Source organism: Lissotriton helveticus, chromosome 2_1, assembly GCF_964261635.1.
Source record: "Lissotriton helveticus chromosome 2_1, aLisHel1.1, whole genome shotgun sequence".
NCBI lineage: Eukaryota > Metazoa > Chordata > Amphibia > Caudata > Salamandridae > Lissotriton > Lissotriton helveticus.
The window spans coordinates 765,961,538-765,982,630 of NC_136059.1; the positions used below are offsets into that span (position 1 = coordinate 765,961,538).

Here is a 21,093-nt window from a genome sequence, read left to right on the forward strand (position 1 = left end):
GTGGCTTGATTCACCCAGGCAATTTGGTCGCTGCCCTCATGGGGCGACTAGTCTCCCTGCTATTCGGAGCTCGTTTCTTGACTCGATTCTGTGATTGTTTCCAGCGTCGGACCCGCAATATGGGTCAACTCCCAGGAACCCTTGCGGAACCGGAAGTGTGGAGAAATCGAATTGCGGTTCCGACGCTGGAAACAATCACAGAATCGAGTCAAGAGACGAGCTCCGAATAGCAGGGAGACTAGTCGCCCCATGAGGGCAGCGACCAAATTGCCTGGGTGAATCAAGCCACGGGACCAGCGTTGCTAATTTAAAAACAGCACCGAGCCTATTAAGAATGAAGCGGGAAGGCTAGCAGACCTAGGAACGAGTGAGTACCCGCTTCCGGTTTATTACTTTTGGGGCCACGAGCGACATTCTGACAAGAGTGGCTGCACTGGGTTCCCCTCCTTTTTGACCTCATCTTCCAAACACAAATTGATGTGTACATTGGATAAACTTGTTGCCTCGAAGGGTGTTTTTCTGTACCCTAGACAGCTCTTGAAACTCCAGAGCTTTTTTGTCCTGATGAGAACTCCCCGAATGGTGTGAGTTCGAAACGCGTAGACAATATATGCCATCTAAACAAAGGAGCAGTTTACTAAAGATTTTCCATTGATAAGAATTTATTGTATATGGCTTACTGTGAATATTTCTATCTCAGGTTGTATGTATGATGATGTGAATGGCTGTGAATGGATGAGGGTATAATTGTTTCTAAAAATGATATTGTTGTTTGTGCTGACATTGTTGATATTGTAAATATTTTGTCAATATTGTGTAAATATATACATGTTTATGAGGTCTTGTAATGTATGATAAATTGGTGAAATAATAACCAACACTCCTTATGTAAACAATTTAATAATAAAATGAAAGATTCATTCAGACATTAGGGTGTTAATTTACCATATCGCATAAACCGTATGGTTTGACATTTATTTTTCCAAAAAAGAATATAACAGTACTGGCATTCTGTTGTTCATTGGTACTTCGTGGCTCAGCCTTACTGTTGGGGGCCCAGACCCAGTGGTGGTTTTTGATTTTCCTTAGAAGCAAGGGCGATGCCAGGCACGGTATACTTGCTCAATTCTATAAATTAAAACAGAAAATATATCCTGGTATACATAAATGCTTTGTCAAAGATTCTTCACACATAACAAGAAACACATTACATCAAAGAGCAAGTCATAAATGATTTGCCCAGCTGAAAATTATATGAGCATCACATCAAGGAGATGAATTGCTTATTTATAGAAAGATTCCTGAAATGCTCAGTACACCCACGGCCAACATAGCCTGTGAAAACATAAAATCAGGGACAGCACCGAGATAGAGCCAGAAGGGATCTACCACCAGCAGGCCAATCCCTCATCAAACCAGTTCCATACCCACGTCAAACTCTCATGAAGAGGGCGAGGATAAAATAGAATTTAAAAAAACACACAAAGGTGGCTCTAGGTCATGGAGTTATATTTTGAGGCAGTATCCACATTGCAGCCTGGCCAAAGCTATAACATGAGGGGTCTGGTAAGGTATTTCACGGCCTGGGGTGCCATCGTGTGAGGGAATCAGGGGACCAAGAGGAAGTCTCATGAGTGACTTGTATATATAAACCTGCTGCCCATTCTCTACTGAGGATATCTTGCTCCCAGAGTGGCGCACTAGTGCCCACCCTCTTTGACGCTTATCTTGAAAAGATGGACAGCAAGGCCTGGGGATTTGTGGGGCGGTGTAATAGGCAAGCCATCTGGACACCAAATCCCTTCACAAAGGAGCTGCTAATGGTGCCTCTGATAAGACTGGGCTCACCAATCTATTTTCAATTGGTGGCTGGCTGTTTTTTTTTTTTTATGTGGTATGATACAGAGCTGTTAAGCAGAAATGCCCAACATTGAGGGTGATGACGTGAAAGCAAAACGTTTCAAGCTGCTGTCATAAGAACGGTCAAAATATACTTGAAAAAATAAAATATAAGGGAATTTTATTACATGATGTAGATCTAGACTTCGGACACGTAGATCAAATAAGAAAATAATTGCAAATAATAAACAAGGACTCCCACTTCCAAAGGCATGGGGCAAATGTAAGTCTGATTGATTTTAAATGTAAAACTGTAAGTTAAGTATAAAACTCTGGCGTATACAATTGTTGGGATGCATGATGCTCTATGGGTGCTGATGCTTACTTGATAGCAAACGTATAGGACAGGGTAAGCAGTTGGAAAACATATAAACAAGCAAGAGGATGAACATTGAGAAGAAGGTCCATTTAATAATATGATAAAGTGTGAAAGTGAACCTTTTTGGTGCTATACATATGGGACTATTTTACTAATTTCTTCATGAGAGGAAACAGACCAGAATTTCTTTTTTTTTTTACAATTTGTGGAGAGATGGCTGGGTCTCTTTTTAGAGAAGAATTGCTGTTATAAGTGGGGACCCTGAAGATAATGTCTGGCATAAAACTGACCTGTCTAGCTATTTTTATTATATAATATATTGGAAATCCTGAATAGTCGGAAAATTAATATCTAGAGAAAGACATTTTGGCCATGCCTTCTAAAACAAGATTTGATTAAGCAGGTGGTAGTCATGTGTAAAAGTTTTGTTAGAATTCAATGGGGCAACTTAAGCAGGTGGTAGTCATGTGTAAAAGTTTTGTTAGAATTCAATGGGGCAAGTTCTGAAAAGGTCGTCATGAGAAGGATTCGTTTAGTATTACTACCTTTAATACTGCTTCATGTACTCTTAATTGACTTTGTAATTGGCCCCATATATCTGGAATATTCAAGCAATGTTCATATATATTTAAAACAAACAGAAAGGGCTGTGCCTTTTTTTGCCTTTTTATCAATAAATAATTTGACAATATCGGGACAATTCAGAAATGTATTTACAAGTATGTTAAGTAGTAATCCTGCAATACTACTTTCTGTACCCTTGTGGCTTTTATATGTTAAACATTATTAGGCCAATGCCTTCATTCAATGTCCTTAGTTGCAGGTGGAACTAGCTCCCATTCGGGCTGTGCCCTAAGGTTATTGGGGCCCTTGATAGAAAGGGGAATGCTTAGACCCTCTTTAATTTGCTTATGCTGTGCAATCAATGGAAGGGACCTTACAGGAAGTGACATCATTCCATCTCTACCTTGCCTGCATACCACACAGGGCTCTTTGCCTTCACTTGCATTCTGCTCAGCAGGCACATCACAAGGTTCACAGTACACAGGAACAGTAAGCAGAGCACAGACATTGAGAAACGCATTTTAGAGCTCCCAGGAATCAGTAAGCATAAGTGGGGTAGTGAGAGCAGCAGTCAGAGATTACTAAGGAAGCAATAGACAGAGTTCAGGCACATGGCCATAATGCAGAGGTAGGGAAGTGAACTGTATGCAGAGCTCAGGCAGGGAACAGGCGACAGAAGACTATATGTGGACAGACTTCACCTCAATCAGAGAACAACTGGGAGAGTGCAAGTAGTGCTTCGAAATGCCTGTGTATACTGCAACACATGTAAACGACTGCAATGAACCATGCAGAAAACAACTCAAAAATACACCTGTACTTTTGTGACATATAATGAAAGTACTCAATGTGTGTATTCCTGACCCAGACAGGGTGTATCTGGTTCAAAGTCGATAAAAATTTCTGAACTGACCCAGTTTACAGATATATTAAACTACGGGTGACGACCTATAACGTGCCACCACACACCGCCAGGCTATGCCATGTGAACTGGAGGGTACAATCCACATGGGGTAGTTTATCCCCAAGTCATAGTCAATACAGAGACAGCTAGCTAAACTGTCAGTGGAGCTCAATACAAAGGGCAGCCCAGACATGGGGGAGGGAGAAATTTCATCAGTCCAAGTGTTGTGTGTCGATTTAGATTCCCGTTCATAGATTTACAAAGATTTATATAGGCACAATTCACATTGCCCTTATTTAGGCATAGAATCCCAGTCCTTATTTAGGCATTGGTCATGCAATCCAAATACAGGCATGGTCACCTACATCCGTTCATCCCACATCACAACGAGTTCTTAGAAACCAGACCCTTAAGCCATTGGGACATTCCCTGCTTGGATTATTGATTTCTCCAAGAACTCATTTATTATGCATGAACAACTATTCCTTAGGGGTTAATTCATGGCATCTTCATCTGCCCAACTTTATGTCAATGCTAGCATTTCTCAGTACCTTCCAGGTATAAATATACCTTCACTTGCCATAGCAAGTTACGGCTGCATACTTGCACGACTCGGCTTGGCTACACTGCTCGCCACGACAAGTTCGGAAAGAATTCGAGCCCCGCCTGACGCACTGACCAGACGCTGTCCTCCCTGCTCGCAGAGATTCCAGCTTCTAGTGTTCTGACTCCCTGCGTGGAGTGTTGGAGTTTGAGATCCGGAAAGAGATTCCCACGTCTCTCATTCTAAGATATGGAGCAGACTAGAACCTAGTGGGACTCTTGGCATACAAAACTATAGCTTACCATACTACTGAAAACAGCACCTACTTCTTACCTCGTACTACAGTTAGGTTAGGTACACTTGGGTAGAACTATTTAGAAGCACCAGACGAGTATACCCCTCATCAACGGCCTTCGCGACGGCAACGCAGGGCCTCAAATTACAGCTCCTCAGAACAGACGCTGTGTGACGCATCGCCTATCAAGACCACACATTGCCTCGGCTGCGTGATGTAGCCATGACACGGAACTCCACAACTAGGATTTAAGGTACTCTTGTTCAGTGGGCGTAGCTGGGACCCTGTAGCCGGACGGCACTCCATCGCAATCTGCCTGAATTTTTTACTTTTTCCTGGTCTAGCACAACCAGATAGCCACAGTTAGAGCTTTGTGTTTCTTGGCACTGTTTTCACTGAAATATTTTAAATTGCTTATCTCTGGTTTTACTGATTGAATTTTCGTCATTTTGGTCTTGATTTATTTATGACAATTTACTCTATTTTTCTAAATTGCTGTGAGATTTTTCTTGTGTTGTGTTTTACACTATATTACTGTTTGAAGTGTTACACAAATACTTTAGACATTGCCTCTAAGATAAGCCTGACTGCTCTGTGTCAAGCTACTAGAGGGTTAAGCACAGGTTAATTTGGGATTGGGTTGTGCCTCACCCTGACAAGGAGTGTGGTTACTTCTTGATCCAGGGCTCAAACCCCCAGTCAACCAACCGCCCAATTTCTCACAGTGCCCCTATGCCTATTGGTCTGTGTGCATGGGTACCTGTATCTATGTTGTTTGGGTGCGCTGATAATATTAGGCTTACATGTATGTGTGTATACATATGCTACAGATATTCCGCTTGGTCAACAGATGTACATGTGTACCACACTCCACCTGTGCTTCCCCTATGCCAGTGGCGGCTCCTTCGCTCAAGCGGAGGAGTTTCGCCCCACTGCTTTTTAGCAGTGTAAATAAAGGAATCATAAAATGATAATAACTGGTTGTTATTCATGTGCATTTTGTATGTTCTCCATGCAGACTGCATTATAGCCTGGACATCATGCCCAGGCCCCCCGGTCCCTGGCTGAGCGCCGAACCACGGCGCTCAGACCAATCATAACGTTGCCAGGTGCTTCCTGCCTTCCTGTTCTGGCCTGAAGAGACGATGGAGGAGAGATGAGGAGGTACATGGCAATCAGGTGAGTTTTTTTTCTTTTAACACCTCCCCACCCACAGTCCCCGATCCGTGCAGGCCGCCACTGTCCTATACAGAAGTCAAGTCAATTGGCATTGTCAGTATTTGTATATATTAGGTTGGATAAATAGTTCCGCATACCTCCATTTTTCTTTCTGATTCTTCCTCTGCGGACAACCTAGAAAACCGACCATTGCATACTTTTTGGGACGAATATAAAAGTGGAGCAAATAGACTTCTTGAACAGAAGAAAAAATGTCATGCAAGATATACATCGAAACTGTGATTGGAAAGAAACGTGTACAAAGCCAAAGTTATGATAACCAACAGATTATATTCGTGAGAGACAACGGAAACATGATCATGCGTCCTCAGGTCAACTATCAACGGTCGACGTTAAACACTGTTACACAATGGACTTCCTCTACAATGGCGAATGCCACTCTTCGACAAAAACCTTTCCACGAAAAAGAAGATTACCATGTAAAATATGCCCTTTGTGCGCGAGCCGCGCCAGGGCGTCTTTTAAATTCCTTTATAAACTATTGCCAAACGCGCTAGTAATCGGTAATCCAGAATTAGAGCGGAAAATTGAAAAGACAGCCACGCAATTCTGTACGAGAGCGATGTCTTTTCACCCCGTGGCAACGCCACATCTTCTCATCAACATAATCCATTTGACAATCGTCACCTGACAGCTGAGGAAAGTCCAGCTCTCTTTACAGACCTGGGGCTATGGAAATACGACCCCATTGTGTTCTTTCGGAGAGCAACTTTCTGTAAAGCTGGCCCCTGCAGTTCCCATTATTTATCTCCTATAAATAAATAAACGCACATTCTCATTAATACGTTTCAGGAGGTTTGATGGAAGGCTAAACTACAAACTAACTTCCGGATACAAACGCGCCATCTTCAACACTACCAGTGGGCCACCTCACTTTCAATTAAACAGTGCCCTTAAAGGTGCCCATGATGGCGGGGTCAGAGATAATACTTCACCCTCAGCTAGGTTAGATCCAAGAGTCTGGTATCTTTCGCCCGAAAAGGGGCTGCTGGTGTGTTGCAATGTGGGCAAATCCCCAAAAACCTTTGAGTACTAAATACATTAGCCATAGTAATATTTAAATTTTTACTATTTGCTACAAAACTACATAATGTTATTATTATTTTATTTCGGGGCTCTACATTATAGGTACTGAATTAGCAAATGCTTTCATCGTGTTAGTGTGACTTAACATTGCCTGTCCCTACTTTAGCGTGAACAAATAGGCCTAAATACAACGTGCTAAGCTAGCATGCATGCGTTAATTCCTGCACGTGCCATCTAGTGACTAACTTTTGTCAGCTTGGTTGGTCTCCAAGATTAAGTTCCATTTTGGCACAGAATAGCGGCGGGGCCTACATGATTAAGTTCCTCTTTGACACGGGGCGGCGCATCCCATGAAACACTCACACACCAGCCACATTCTCCGGAAGTAAAGTGTGCTGTGTGTGTGTGCGCCTTTTAAAGGCATCATGTACTCCATCAAGTACTCTAATCTCACTTCAAATGGCTCAAAGATTAATTAAGCAAGGAAACCATGGCAATGAATCCCGCAGATATTACATTCTGCCCGACATACCGCCTTTGGAGCAGCACTTGGCCCTGAACTATTGCACAAAATCTGCTTGTTTGTACACTCACTCTCACCAGCAAAATACATATTTGAAATCATTAACAACGTCGGTGTGCAGTTTCGGTTGTTTTCGGCAGTGAGGATCTCAGCTTCTTGATTTTTGCTTTCATTCTATAGGCTTGCTCAAATACTTTATATTACAGCTGAACACCAAAGACTGCCCTTTCAAACATATGAGTGTTTCTTTCATTTCCATGCCTTGGGATGCCGCTTATCAAACAGGAAGCTGAATGCAATGGTAAATTCTTGTGCAAATGTGATTGGTAAAAGTCCATCTGTATATAGTTCAGACCGGGCTTTGCTAAAGAGCTGGCACCAAACAATCACAAACATGTCCTTTACCGGACAGAAACCTACAGAAAGAAATGGGCCTCAGTGCAAACTACACACGTGCTCGCAGTAAAGAAAAGATGCTTGTCACGCGGTGCTCCTGATTACAAGGCTGAGGAGAGGCTCCAGACTGACTGGTGAGGAGTCAAAGGCGACACGGGTCAATATCATAACAAGTGAAGAGGCAAAAATACATACCGTAGTCTGTGATGTTGCACGACACTAAATACAGCTCTTTCAGGTTGTGTCCTTCCTTCGCAATAACTTCTACACACCTTGAATACAAAAAAGAAAAACAGGACTGTCAGCAGAGACGTTCATGATGCAACAAGTATTGATGATGTATGCAGTGTCAACGGAATTTGTACCAATGAATAATGACCAATCTGTATGTCATATGATTATATTATGCCCTGAATTAAGCCATATAGGAATAAAAGCCTGGCCCCCTTCATGGCATAATTTACCAATACTTTTAATTAAAACTGGGTAAGGATGCTGTAACTGAAAACACAGCAAACACAAGGAGATGATGGACGGAGCGCTGAAACTTTTCAGACACTCACCCCTCAGTCACAAATCTGGGTTACATCCATCATCATTCTTTAGCTCACTTCGCCACCTCAGTTCACACCCAGCTATATGCAAGTCAGTCTTGACCCTGTGCCTCATGGGAACAGTCCATCCGGAACTGCCAAGCCAGGTCTTCCCTGGATCGGAAACAAGCATCCTGGGACCAGCTTCTGTGTAAAACCCTTCATCGGGCAGACTAGATTGAATCCAGTGGCAAAGTGTGCAAGGGACCCACGTCTGGGCATACCCTACCATCTTAGAGCGAACAAAGCAAACACAAGGAGATGATTGAGGGAGCGCTGAAACTTTTCGATTAGCATATAGCTGTGTTTGAACTGGGGTGGCGAAGTGAGCTAAAGAATGAAGATGGATTCAACCCAGATCTGTGACTGTGGGTGAGTGTCTGAAAAGTTTCAGCGCTTCGTCCATCATCTCCTTGTGTTTGCTTTGTACCTTGGATGGCAAGGGCAGGCACAAGGTGAGGCCAAACCATTTTTTAATCTATAATCTTCTCTCCAATTAGATCCCCAGCTATGGGAATCCAGACAGAAACTGTTAATTGCACCTTCACTTTGTCAGTGGCAGATTGTTTTAGAAATTACATTTGAGAGTTCATCTTAGAAGTTTGGTAATTCCTGTAAAACAGTGAAACATTCAGTGATGTCAAAGGACGCATCCTCTGCCACTGCGCCAGAGTTATAAAGATCTGGTACAAACATTGGAACCCCAAATAAAACTTCATGTGGTGTACGACCACCCAAAATTTCCTTTGACAGCTTATTCAAAGCTCTCTGTACACCATAGAGGTGAAGAATCCAACTACAACCTGAACCTGATACTCTAGCTGTTACGGACTGCTTTAAGTCACAGTTTTTCTGTTCCACTATCAAATTTCCCTCAGGATGATAGAGGGTGGGGAAAAAAACAGCAACACCCAATGTGCCCATAGTGTCCCAGTAGGTCTTAGAGGCGAAAGCTGGACCCAGGCCCGAGTTGAATGTTGCCACTGCATATGTACCAATAAAGACTTGCAACTCTTTAGTAGAAGTTTGAGTGGCAGCCGATCACTGTGGCCCCACCTATAGAAATTGAGAACAAAAATCAACTGCCACTATGATATATTTCAAGGTACCATCCGTATGGAGTGGTCCGCAATGATTTAAAAAGACTCATTGTAAAAGCTTATTAATAACTAAGGGTCCGAATACAATGGAGAGGAGACCACCACCGACAGGTTGTGGGGCAGTCGTAAAGACAGACCCCCTCGCATCCAAAGGGCTCCTTGGGCCCGCCAGTGCAGTGAAGGGGCTTGTAGTTCCTACAATGGTGGCGGATTACGATGTCCCTTTCCGCCTGCCTGTTCATAGTGGTTAACCTACCATGAACAGGCAGGCAGAAAGGGACTTTGGGGGCTCGCAGTGGGCCCCTTTTAACCCCTGGTCCCAGCATTATGGTGGCTGAAGCCAGAACCCACCATAATGCAAAAATATTGCAACCGCCATGGTGGTGGTTGCATCAAAATGCCTTCTGTGGGACCGCCGACAGCCTGTTGGGTGGTCCCAATCCCGATGGGCTGGAGGGCAGAAGTTATGCAAAACAAAGCAAGGACATCACGTTCTAGCTGCTTCGCCGCAGAGCACATTCCGCCGCGGTGTGGGCGAATTTGATGCGTGCGCAGATCGTACGGCCCCCGGCCATCCGACGCACATGCCCTCCATGAAGTCAGACGCATGGAAGTGGCTAGAATTTATTCCTGAAACTAGCAATACAGACTAAAGAACAACAACCATCTAACTGTAATAAATGTGTGCGGGGCATTTTGTACTGTTAGTAATAAATATGTTCAAAACACCATCTAAAAAAAATGCTGTTATAAAGGAAACCTAAAATGGAGAAAAAATGTAATCCTTAAAAGGAGAACATTGAATGCCTAGACCTAGGTACTCTAGTGCTGGACCAATGTTGTTGGTGAGCACATATTTGTAAAACAAATGAGTTCAGAGCATCAACGTTTTTCTTAGGAACAAGCTGCCAGTGCTGATGAATTCAAGGATTGGCAAAAACCAAGGTTGCCTAGTCCTGACTCCATCTTAAGGCTTTTTCTCCCAGCACCCCCCGTGCATTTTCTTTTTCATCCCTGATTTCTCCGTTTGTCTGTTTCCTGACTTTCTGTCTCCCTTTCATGCTCCTGCTGTGGGACAAATTCTGCTATCGGAGAATAAATCAATCAATCATAACATTTGTATAGCGCGCTACTCACCCGGAAGGGTCTCAAGGTGCTTGGGGGAAAGGGTCCGCTACTGCTCGAACAGCCAGGTCTTGAGTTGTCTCCTGAAGGCGAGATGGTCCTGGGTCAGTCGAAGGTGGATGGGGAGGGAGTTCCAAGTTTTGGCCGCCAGGTAGGAGAAGGATCTTCCTCCGGCGGTGGCTCTGCGGATGCGTGGAACGGCGGTGAGGGTGTGGTTGGTCGATCGTAGCTGGCGGGTGGGAGTGTAGAAGGTCAGGCGGTCGTTGAGGTACTTGGGGCCCAGGTCGTGGAGAGACTTGTGTGCGTGGGTGAGGAACCTGAACGTGATCCTCTTGTTGACGGGGAGCCAGTGCAGGTCCCTCAGGTGGCCGGAGATGTGGCAGCGACGGGGGATGTTCAGGATGAGTCGGGCGGCGGCGTTCTGGATGCGTTGGAGTCTTCTCTGAAGCTTGGCTGTGGTTCCGGCGTAGAGCGTGTTTCCGTAGTCCAGTCGGCTGGTGACGAGTGCCTGGGTGACCGTCTTCCTGGTTTCGGTCGGGATCCATCGGAAGATCTTGCGGAGCATGCGTAGGGTGTGAAAGCAGGATGAAGAGACGGCGTTGACTTGTCTGGTCATCGAGAGGGAGGAGTCCAGGATGAAGCCCAGATTGCGTGCGTTGTCTGTTGGCTTGGGAGCGGTGCCCAGGGCGGGGGGCCACCAGGAGTCGTCCCAGGCGGAGGGCGATGGTCCCAGGATGAGGACTTTCGTCTTGTCTGATCCTGGTCAGAGGGTGGTCAGGTGCCCCAATGCCCACCCTCTGTACATATTAAGCTATGCGAGGACTGAGAGAGCATTCACTCCTTCAGACCCTTGACTTTCTAACGTCCTTTAGCTAAAAAAACAAAAAACACTAACGTTATATTTAGTAATAGAGCAAAAAGATTACCCACTTTTTGCAATGGTACTGCACATTTTTGCACAATACAAATAGGACAAAATGAGCAATTTTACACCTCAGAGTCAATGCAAATATCATGTTTGCAAAGAGTCAATGCAAAAATCATTTTTGCACAGGCTGGTCAGTGAGAATGACAGTGTCAAATTGCACTGCACTGGTGAAGTTGCATACATTGCCCACTATTTTGTAGCTTGAGGGCACCAAGGATTTCAAGTAGACAGACGATAAATGTATAGAATTCTTGTAACTGGACGTGGAACTATACCATCACACACATACTTACTGCAAACTGTCTTTTTGATGCCTGGTGAACTTTGCAACTGTCTAACACTATCTTCAAAATGCCCTGTGGCACGTCCTGAGTTCATCAGGAAACAGGTCGATAGAGTAATTTTGTACTGTCCCAATGAGCTCACGAAATAGGATGGGCTAAAGAACATTTCTTCGCTCTTTATTTTGAAATATTTTTCTTCCACTTACGATCCGTTTACCAAATACATGAAAAAACATTGCTAGCAATTACCAGACGCACACAATCTGCCAGAATTAGTTATTACTGCAAAAAATAGGGTCGACGTGAGAAAAGAAACATTGTGGACATCAAAAAAACACGAGTTCCCTCTAAACTCATAAGGCTTTTCAATAACAAGGTTTCAAAAGCTGCTGATCTTTGTCCATTCCCATAGGAGTAAAATTAAAGACTGATGTCATAAATACAATCTGCCAGCTCTTGTCATTAATCCTCAATAGTTGTTGGCTTCCCATTATGCCATCCATTGCAGAGGATAAAGCTTGACCTTGGTTTGACTTTAAATTACATACATACATGGTCTGATTTAACACTGAAGTTACAGAGGGACAAGTCCCTCTCAAATCATTTCTGTATGGTATGTTTACATGCCTCCCCACTGCCATAAGGTATAACTGAAAACGGCTCCAACCAGTGGGTAGCACCGATCGACCTAGAATTATTCTTGCTCTATAGGCAGAGCCATAATCGTGAAAACCCTCACAAGCGCCTCAATACATTTTTGCTGAACTACATTCAACTGTGTTCTGAAATGTTTTTTCCTGAAACCTCAGCCAACAATGTGTTTTGTATAGTGTTGGAAACTCAGCCAACAATGTGTTTTGTACAGTGCTAGTGTAGTGTATCACAAGTATTTCACAGCACTATCAAGCGCAGAGGCTCCGCTTGATCTGATAGGTCAGTAGAATCGAGATAGGCTGGCATAGGTTCCTGGACTCTGGTTGGTGACAAGTCTCTCAACAGATCTGCTTTCGTATTTGCATGGATGGGTATGAGCAAGGCTTCGTACAGGGAGACCCCGGGCAATGACAGTGGTGAATTACTATACCATGGTTGAACTATCAATATCACATTCACAATATTGACTACCGCTATATCATCAAGCCAAACAGGTGTGGTGTTCAGAATAGTACATCTGTACCTCCTTATATACATGTACTATGACGATATAATGATAATAGGTACAATATTTAAGTAGGTTGACATTTCAGACCTAGATATAGTATCACTCAATCAATGCAATGGTCACTTTGTACTATGTGGTAATGGGTTTGGTGCTATTAAGGATTAATAATGGTTGAATTATATGTAAAAAGGTCTATTTTCAAGTTTATTTCTGAACATGAGTTAGTTTGGTTGATTTACCAGTTTAGCATGAATCATATTGCAGAGTATCTGGTCTGTGCCCTAAGAGTTCTTCCTTTAGGTTACTTGAAATTGAACTTTCTTTTTCAGATTGATCAGACATGCTTGGATCAGAGGCTTCAGTGGGGATAAATTGTAAATCCATCTTTCTACTGATAGCTGGCTTCCCTGCCCGTAATCCGTAGCGCATACAGCCTAGTACTGTGAAATAAAACGAGTTAATTTTTCTACTGACAACCAGCAAAACTACTTAAATGGTGATGTTATATGGCAGTGGCAGCTCCTCCTCTAAGGTGGAGGAACGACGCCCCACTGCTCTGCTAGCAGTATAAAAAGGAAAATAAAAACGATAATAACTGATGTTATTATCGTTTTCCTTCCTGCTCGGGTGAGGGGCAGGGTCGGTTGGCCGGGCTGGCCAGTTCAGAGGATGAATGTAAAGCACACTTTAAAGTGCGCATGATGGTTTGACTGGCACAAGAGGGCCGGTCAAACAGTCATGTGCACTTCGCATCTTCCCCACCAGGCTACAATACACAGCCTGGTGAGGAACATGCAAAGGCCCCAAGCCCCTGTTTGAGTGCTGAACCACGGGCTCAGACCAAAGACAACGCTGCTTAAAGCAGAGGTGTGATTGGACAGGGGCTTCTGGGAGGCTGAAGCTTCCTGTAGGTGCAGAGGAGATGGAGCAGAGGCAGCAGCACCCGGCAGCATTCAGGTGAGTGAGTGTATTTTTATTTTTATTATTCACCCTTCCGCCCTACCACCCGTGCTTAGTAGCAGCCGCTACTGTTCTATGGTACTGTCTTCGAAGATTTAAGCTGCTTGTTTATGACTCCTAGAGCAAGCTTTAATTCTTCAAGGCAGACTGTAATACAGATTTGTTACCAAATCGATTTTCCAAATGGAGATGTGTAAGGTATGCAGTGTTTCTTTTATTATTGGGAATCAAAAAAGGTACGGTTACATGCTTCCCACGGTCAATGTATTCTCCTTTTTAGAGAGACAGTCAAAAAATTAAGAAATCAAGTTCAGGAGATGGTTAGTCAGTAGTAAATCATCTGAGCAGATTAGAGCAACCTTCTCTAGGTTACCTGCTTGTTAGTGTAAGTTAAGTAGGAACACTAGCGCTCGCGTATAGCATTGAGATCACCACCTAAAAGACGGTATGTATCCTTACTATCTATACTACAGCTCTCTGCTTCACTTCACATTAAAGGGCAGCCACAGGTTCACTGTGGCACGATGTAAGCACTCCTCTGAACTTTAATTACTACTCCAAATACACATCAGTATAAGCACAATCATGTATAACAAACATGGAACCTGACAATCCAAATGCACTTCAGGAATTCATCTGGGTTTGAACCACAATACTAATGCTGAAATTGAATTCTCCCTAAGGTGAGGCCCAAACACATCCTGAGTTGCTAAGCCTAATCTGTTTATATTGGGGGAAGGGTTGGAGTGATTTGTTGTTCTCTTCTGTAATATTAAAGACAACCTAAAAATTATGATCAAGGTATTCCCTCTGGTTTTGGAACATTCCCTTCACTTACTTTGGTTTTTGGTTAATTGTCCTAGATGAGGTGGGAATATTCGCAGGTGGACCCCTTGCTCAGAGTGCCAAAAAACAGAAGCTAAGCTTCAATCATACAGTCCAATTAGATCAAAACATGCCTGGGGTTTCCTTGTGTTTTAGGTACAGAGGGCAAAACTCAGCAGTTTAGCTTGACTATTCATGGTGAATTGCGCTGGATTTATTTACATAATGTTATTCTCCATTATGCCAAGGGAGAGACAAATAAATAAAAGTATTAGTGATATTACGCTGCCAGCCATCTAGATCCTGATTCCAATTTTGATTACAACTTAGCTAACTTTCTCAGCCCACAACTCATCACACACTCCAATATGACCGTGCTTGAGACTTTAATTTTAGAGTAGACAACAGGGATGACAAAAAAGCGAGGGAATGACACTGATCTATTGGAGTAATAGGGGTAATCAACATGCCCAGGGTTCAACACATAGGTTGGGCCATACCCTGGACTTTTGTTTGAAAATACCAATATCATATTCAAAACAGAAATAATGCCATTAGTCTCAACCGACCATTTTCTGGCGATATTCTATTTAAATATACTTTTTAACCCAGCAATATAAAAACAGTATGGTCTCCCACATTGCAGCAAAGATATGGAACAGCCCCCCCCCCCCCACGCATCTCACTTCCAAACTTTAGAATGGCCCTCAAGACCTGGCAGTTCGAATAAGCTTCTGGGACATGCAAGCGCCTGGATACCCTATCTGGTGATGAGCAGTGCTTTATAAACCTTGATTGTTTGAAGTTGAGCTAAACATTAGGACTTAGGCTTCTAAAGGCCTGCCCCTTCCACCCGAGGAAAGATTAGCAGCAACTATTGTAGAAAAAGCCTATGATACTTATAATGGTTGGTTTTCACAATCCCTTGATACTGGACTCCCGATAAGGAAAAGATACAGCAGAAGAACTCCATCCACCCCCTGGTACAACAACCAACTCAGGGAACCTAAGCTTTCATGTAATAGAGCGGAAAGGAAATAGAGGAGTAAATAACTAGAGCAGGTGAAAACTAATTAGAAATTGGCATTTAGAAATTTTAAAGGCAGAATATTTTGCCGAACAGATAGTACATGCTCCATATATGGCCATAAATGTGTTCTACTTTGTAAAAACGTTGCAATCCCCAGATTGCGCAACACAAAGAATTGTACCAGTGCAAGACCTGTGTTATGGGATCAGTTCAATTTCCGAGAACAAAATAATGTAGATAACATAAGAAAAATGCAAACACTAAGCCCTCTACCACCTGAACACGTCCTGAATCAGTAATCCACCACACAGGAGGGGAATAACAGGATTCAAAGGCTAGAGATCTTCGCTCCAATGATATAATACTTTCTGGAGTTTGTGGGAGCCATTACTTTGGGTTCTCTGCTCGACCCCCTCTCTCCAAAATACTGGGAGGTACCTGCAACATAGCTGGCTGAGCCTTTGAGATACATCTGTAATCTTTCTTTGGCCACTGCTAAGGTTCCACTGGTCTGGAAGGAGGCGTTTGGTACGCCCTTACTGAAGAAACCATCTGCTGGCCCTGAAGACTTTGCTAATTTTAGACCCATTTCTCTGCTGCCTTTTCAGATAAAAGTATTGGAAAGACGTCAATAAAATGATATCGGTTTATATGGACACCAGAAATTGGCTTGAAATGGGCTAATGTGGGTTTTGGACTCATCGTGGGATCAAGACAGCTGTGATCACGGTCAATGACATTATCCCAAAGGCTGGGAACAAGAGTCAGCAAGTGGTTCTGGTACTTTTGGACCTGTCCGCAGCATTCAAAACTGTGGATCACTCCATTTTGCTCAAGAGATTGGAGGAAGCTGGTATAGAGAGAAAAGCCTTTGTTGGTGTGATTCTTATCTCTCTGACTGCAAAAAGGCAGTACAACTCCCTCCTTTGTGCTCCAGCTGCGACACACTAAAGCAGGAAGTTCCTTGGGGCTTGTCTTTTAGTCCCACCAGGTTTAGTGTATACATCCAGTCTCTCATTAAACTCATATGAGGGCTGAGAATAGAACTGCATTATTTATGCAGGCAACACACAGCTGATGGTTTCATTCAACCCAGGCTCTGTGGGGTCCTTTAACGCATTTCACCAGTGCATGAAAAGAAGATAGTCGACTGGCTTAGAAACAACGTGCTGCAGTTTAATGCTAGCAAGACGGAGTCCATTCTCTGCCAAGGGGGGAGGGCAAGCGTCAGTCATCCAAATCATTTCTAGCTGACAGGAAATGGGTCAATTCCTGTATGGGCAGACTCCGTACAAGATCTGGGGGTACAACTAGACACCACCCTCTTGTTAGCAGACCATGCTCAGAAGACATTCAATATTTGCTTTGCTCTTATGAGAGCTTTATGTAAAATCTTCCTACTGCCAGTGATCAGCTGGCACTCCAGCATCATTCACAGTACCATCATAAGCCGGATTGATTATTGTAATGCCCTTTTCATCGGTGCACCTGAGAAGACAAAGTGTCTCTCACAAATTCAAGCTGCAGCTGCCAAAGTGGCACTTAGACAGAAATTGTGTTCCTCCACTTCTACAGTCCTCGACTCCTTGCCCTGGTCGCCAGTGAAAAAGAGAATTATTTTTAAAGTAGGGTGCTTGATGCACAAGAAGGTTTTTGAGCAGACACCTTGCATCCTGGCAGATAGGATTACTCTGTACGAACCAGGAAGATTACTCCATTCAGCATCTGAGCCTTAACTCCAGGTTCCTACATACAGGAAAGCGAGAGCCGCAGGCAGAACTTATTTAGTCAGGGACCCAAACTGTGGACTAGTATACCAACACACATTTGACTGAGCCAGGACCATTTATCATTGAAGAAACTCCTGAAAAACGTGGATCTACAGGCAGTAGCTAACCCTTGGGGTGGTCAGGCTTATGTCCTGTTGTGCCAGTATATGAATGAGGTTGCAGTTTTGCTTAACAAATGCTTTATAATATTACCGCTCAACCCTCATCCCTGCTTCTCATTCCTACTTCTCATCCATCATCCCTACTTCTCATCCATCATCCCTGCTTCTCATCCATCATCCCTGCTTCTCATCCATCATCCCTGCTTCTCATCCATCATCCCTGCTTCTCATCCATCATCCCTGCTTCTCATCCATCATCCCTGCTTCTCTTCCATCAACCCTAATTCTCATCCATCATCCCTACTTCTCACACGTCATCCTTACTTCTCATCCCTACTTCTCATCCATCATAACCTGCTCATTCCTAGGTCTCATCCATCATCCCTACTTCTCATCCCTATTCCTCATCCCTACCTGTCACTCCAAAATGTCTAGGTCATACCAACACCCTTTCAAAGTTGTGAAACACCCTTTCACACCGAATGTTTGGCAACAACTAATCATAGTTAAGAGAGAGGGCTACATTCTATTGGTCTATGCACGGAAACTGCCTTCTCATTGCACATGCTGGCAGAGGACACAGGAGAGGAAATACGACTGATGTTTGCTTCAATTGAATCCAAGACTGTACAGCATTTCATTTTATTTAAGTAAGTGCTCTTCTGTATACACATACCTCCTTGGAAAGCTCTGATAGTTTGGAGAAGAAATGCAGCCTCCCACCTTTGCCATAAATCAACACTTGGAGAGAGGACTTTCCAGTTCATTGGAAACCTTATCTGGTTTCCGTTTTATCTATACCAACTTTGTTCAGACTTCCTACACAACTGAAGACGGGCCCCCGAAATCTGCAAACTACAATGAAGGAAAAGCAGCTCTCAGAGCTAAAGGCTGCCTCAGACTAAAACTTTTTTTGTTACAAATAAACCTGAAACCAGAAATAGGTTTTTGATAAAACTATATTACCCTGGCTCCAAGAGCTGATTTTAGACATTTTCTTTGTTACAGTATTAAACTGAAACCAAATAAGGTTTCTGATGACCTGCATATCCATGTCTCCATGTGTTGATTTATGGCCCTGTGTAATTAGAAAATCACTTCAAAGTAAAATGCTGTGCAGCCTTGCATTTACTGGAAACAGACTGCACAGTGTGCAATGAGAAGGCTGTTTTTTCAGAGGCTAGACAACAGAATGCAGCCCTCTCTCTTAACTCTCATTTGCTGTGGCCAACCAGAGTGAAGGTGAGTTTCACTACATTGAAAGTGTGTTGGGAGGACCGAGGTATGAGAAGTAGGGATGATGAATGAGGTATTACAATTAGGGGTGAGACGTAGAGATGAGACGTTGGGATGATGGAGGATAAGAAGTAGGGACGATGGATGATTCATGAAAAGTAGGGATATGAATAGGGATGATGGATGAGAAGCAGGGATGAGAAATATGGATGAGAAGTAAGGAAGTGGGATGAGCAATAGGGATGAGAAGCAGGAATGAGAAGTAAGGATGATGGAAAAGCAGTAGGTATGAGTTGTATGGATGATATATGATTAGTATGGATGACGGAGCGAAGAAGGGGTGATGGATGAGCAATAGGGATGAGAAGCAGGGATGAGAAGTATGGAGGATGGTAGAGAAGTAGGGATGATGGAAGAGAAGTAGGGATGATGGTAGAGGAGTAGGGATGAGGAGTGAGGAATGAGGAATTGAGATGTCCTAAAAGGGATGCTGTACACTGGAATTCACTGGTCACTATTTGAACAAGCCTAGTTATTAACTTTGCCACTCTAGTCATAAAAAAGTGGTGACTTGCACAGATTCGAAAAGAAGGATTAGTCTGAGTGCATTCAACACAGTAAGGCTAGGCAGCACTCATGATCTTGGTGGGAGAGGACTGTAATTCCATGACTGTGACACGATAAGGATGTGCCTCTAGAGATGAGAGAAATGTGTCCAGGGTGGGAACTGGATTATAATAGAGGCTTAACTCTGTTAGTGTAAAATATGGATGTTGCATCTTGGGTGAACACCAACCTTAGTAGATGATCAGGTAGATTTTGTTCTGTTGCATCAAAACCAAACCACCGATTTATATGTTGGTAACCCTGTTACATGTGAAGTAAGCACTAACGTATGTGCCATAGACTAGGTTATTCAGGTTTGCAGTGATGGGTGTTGGTTGAGTGTGCAGTGGGAGAGCTGTGGATATCTGCATAAATAGGACGTAAAATTAAACATATTTGTTCTTTGATAAAGAGCACCTAGTGATGGCTTACGGCGGCACTGTATAATGAGTACTTGTGACTGCAGCACTCGTTAGAGAAGTATGAAAATTAGGTGTTTCTAAAACAACAGAATTTGGCAGCATAAATCAAAGTGACAGAGTCTACTTCGGTGTAAATGCATGGAGCCGCCTTTCACTGTCCTCAGTTGTGTTGACCTTGTCAGTCTTTACCAGCACCAAGAAGCTTGTATTGCACTCTACAAAAAAAACTACATAGAATATCATAACTGTGGGACTGGGGTGCCCTGTTAAAGGCGAAGGGTCATAAAATCATATTACTGTACTTCAGATTAGGAAACATTACAGCTATTAGTAGGACTGGCAAGTGCAGTTTTTTGACATGAACAAAAGTAACACTGGAGATGTGTAAAAAACATAGAAGAAAAAGTTAATCCACAACCACTTAAGGGGTGCAGGAGAAAATGGAATAGAACAGTAGTTTTAAAGTAGTAGGGCAAAGTAGCAGAAAAGGAATTGTGCTGAGGGTTGGTGAATAGTGTCCCGACTGCGGGAGAGCTAAAAAAGAGATTCATGAGGAAATGTATTGCAAAAAAAGTAACTTGAAGGATGTGGCGAGAGGCTTTTAGGTCTAGAGTTCTGTATGGCCTGCCTCTATTTCGGACCTATTGACAGAAGAGAACCTCTCCAAGATGGAGAGAGCAGCAAACAATCCTCAAATGTGTGTGTCCTATCAAAGGCGCTGTGGCAAATGAAAATGTAGCAATGAAGACACAAAGTCGACATCTTCAACAAATAATAAAAACAGGCATAGATTGGGACTCTTTGCCATGGACCCCCAGCAGTTCCATTACTTATGTCTAGGTGGAAGGCACAGGGAATCAAATTGAAGTCTGTACCACACATCAGTCTGTGCGGAGCCAAAATGACAGCCCAGCATGACGCCATCTTTGAATCTTTTATCCATAACCTACTTGTGTTCACTCCATACCGTGAAAACCCTTGTCTAATAACGTAATGGTTTTGTTGCCTCCATTTCCTAGAACATTTATTTCCTCTTATTCTTTTATAATCAACATCTCATTTCACAGCATGTATTTATCACATTGTTCACAATACAGCAACCATTGACGTTCTCACAAGAAATCTTTGTATAAGGTTTTAGCTGCAAGACCTTCTTGTTCCTGGAACAATGTCAGGCTACATCACTCCTGTCCTCTTGGAAATTAGAAGGGTGGCATGTCTC

The 21,093-nt window shown here is 43.3% G+C and overlaps 1 protein-coding gene across 1 annotated transcript in view; it reads right to left on the reverse strand.

Annotated features, from left to right (window-relative positions):
* FBXL17 (F-box and leucine rich repeat protein 17) overlaps nt 1-21,093 on the reverse strand; it is a 2,072,621-nt gene that overhangs the window by 705,262 nt on the left and 1,346,266 nt on the right. The window contains exon 7 of the mRNA XM_078675463.1: nt 7,905-7,981. Coding sequence (XP_078531589.1) covers nt 7,905-7,981 — 77 coding nt within the window. The remainder of the gene's footprint in view (nt 1-7,904; nt 7,982-21,093) is intronic.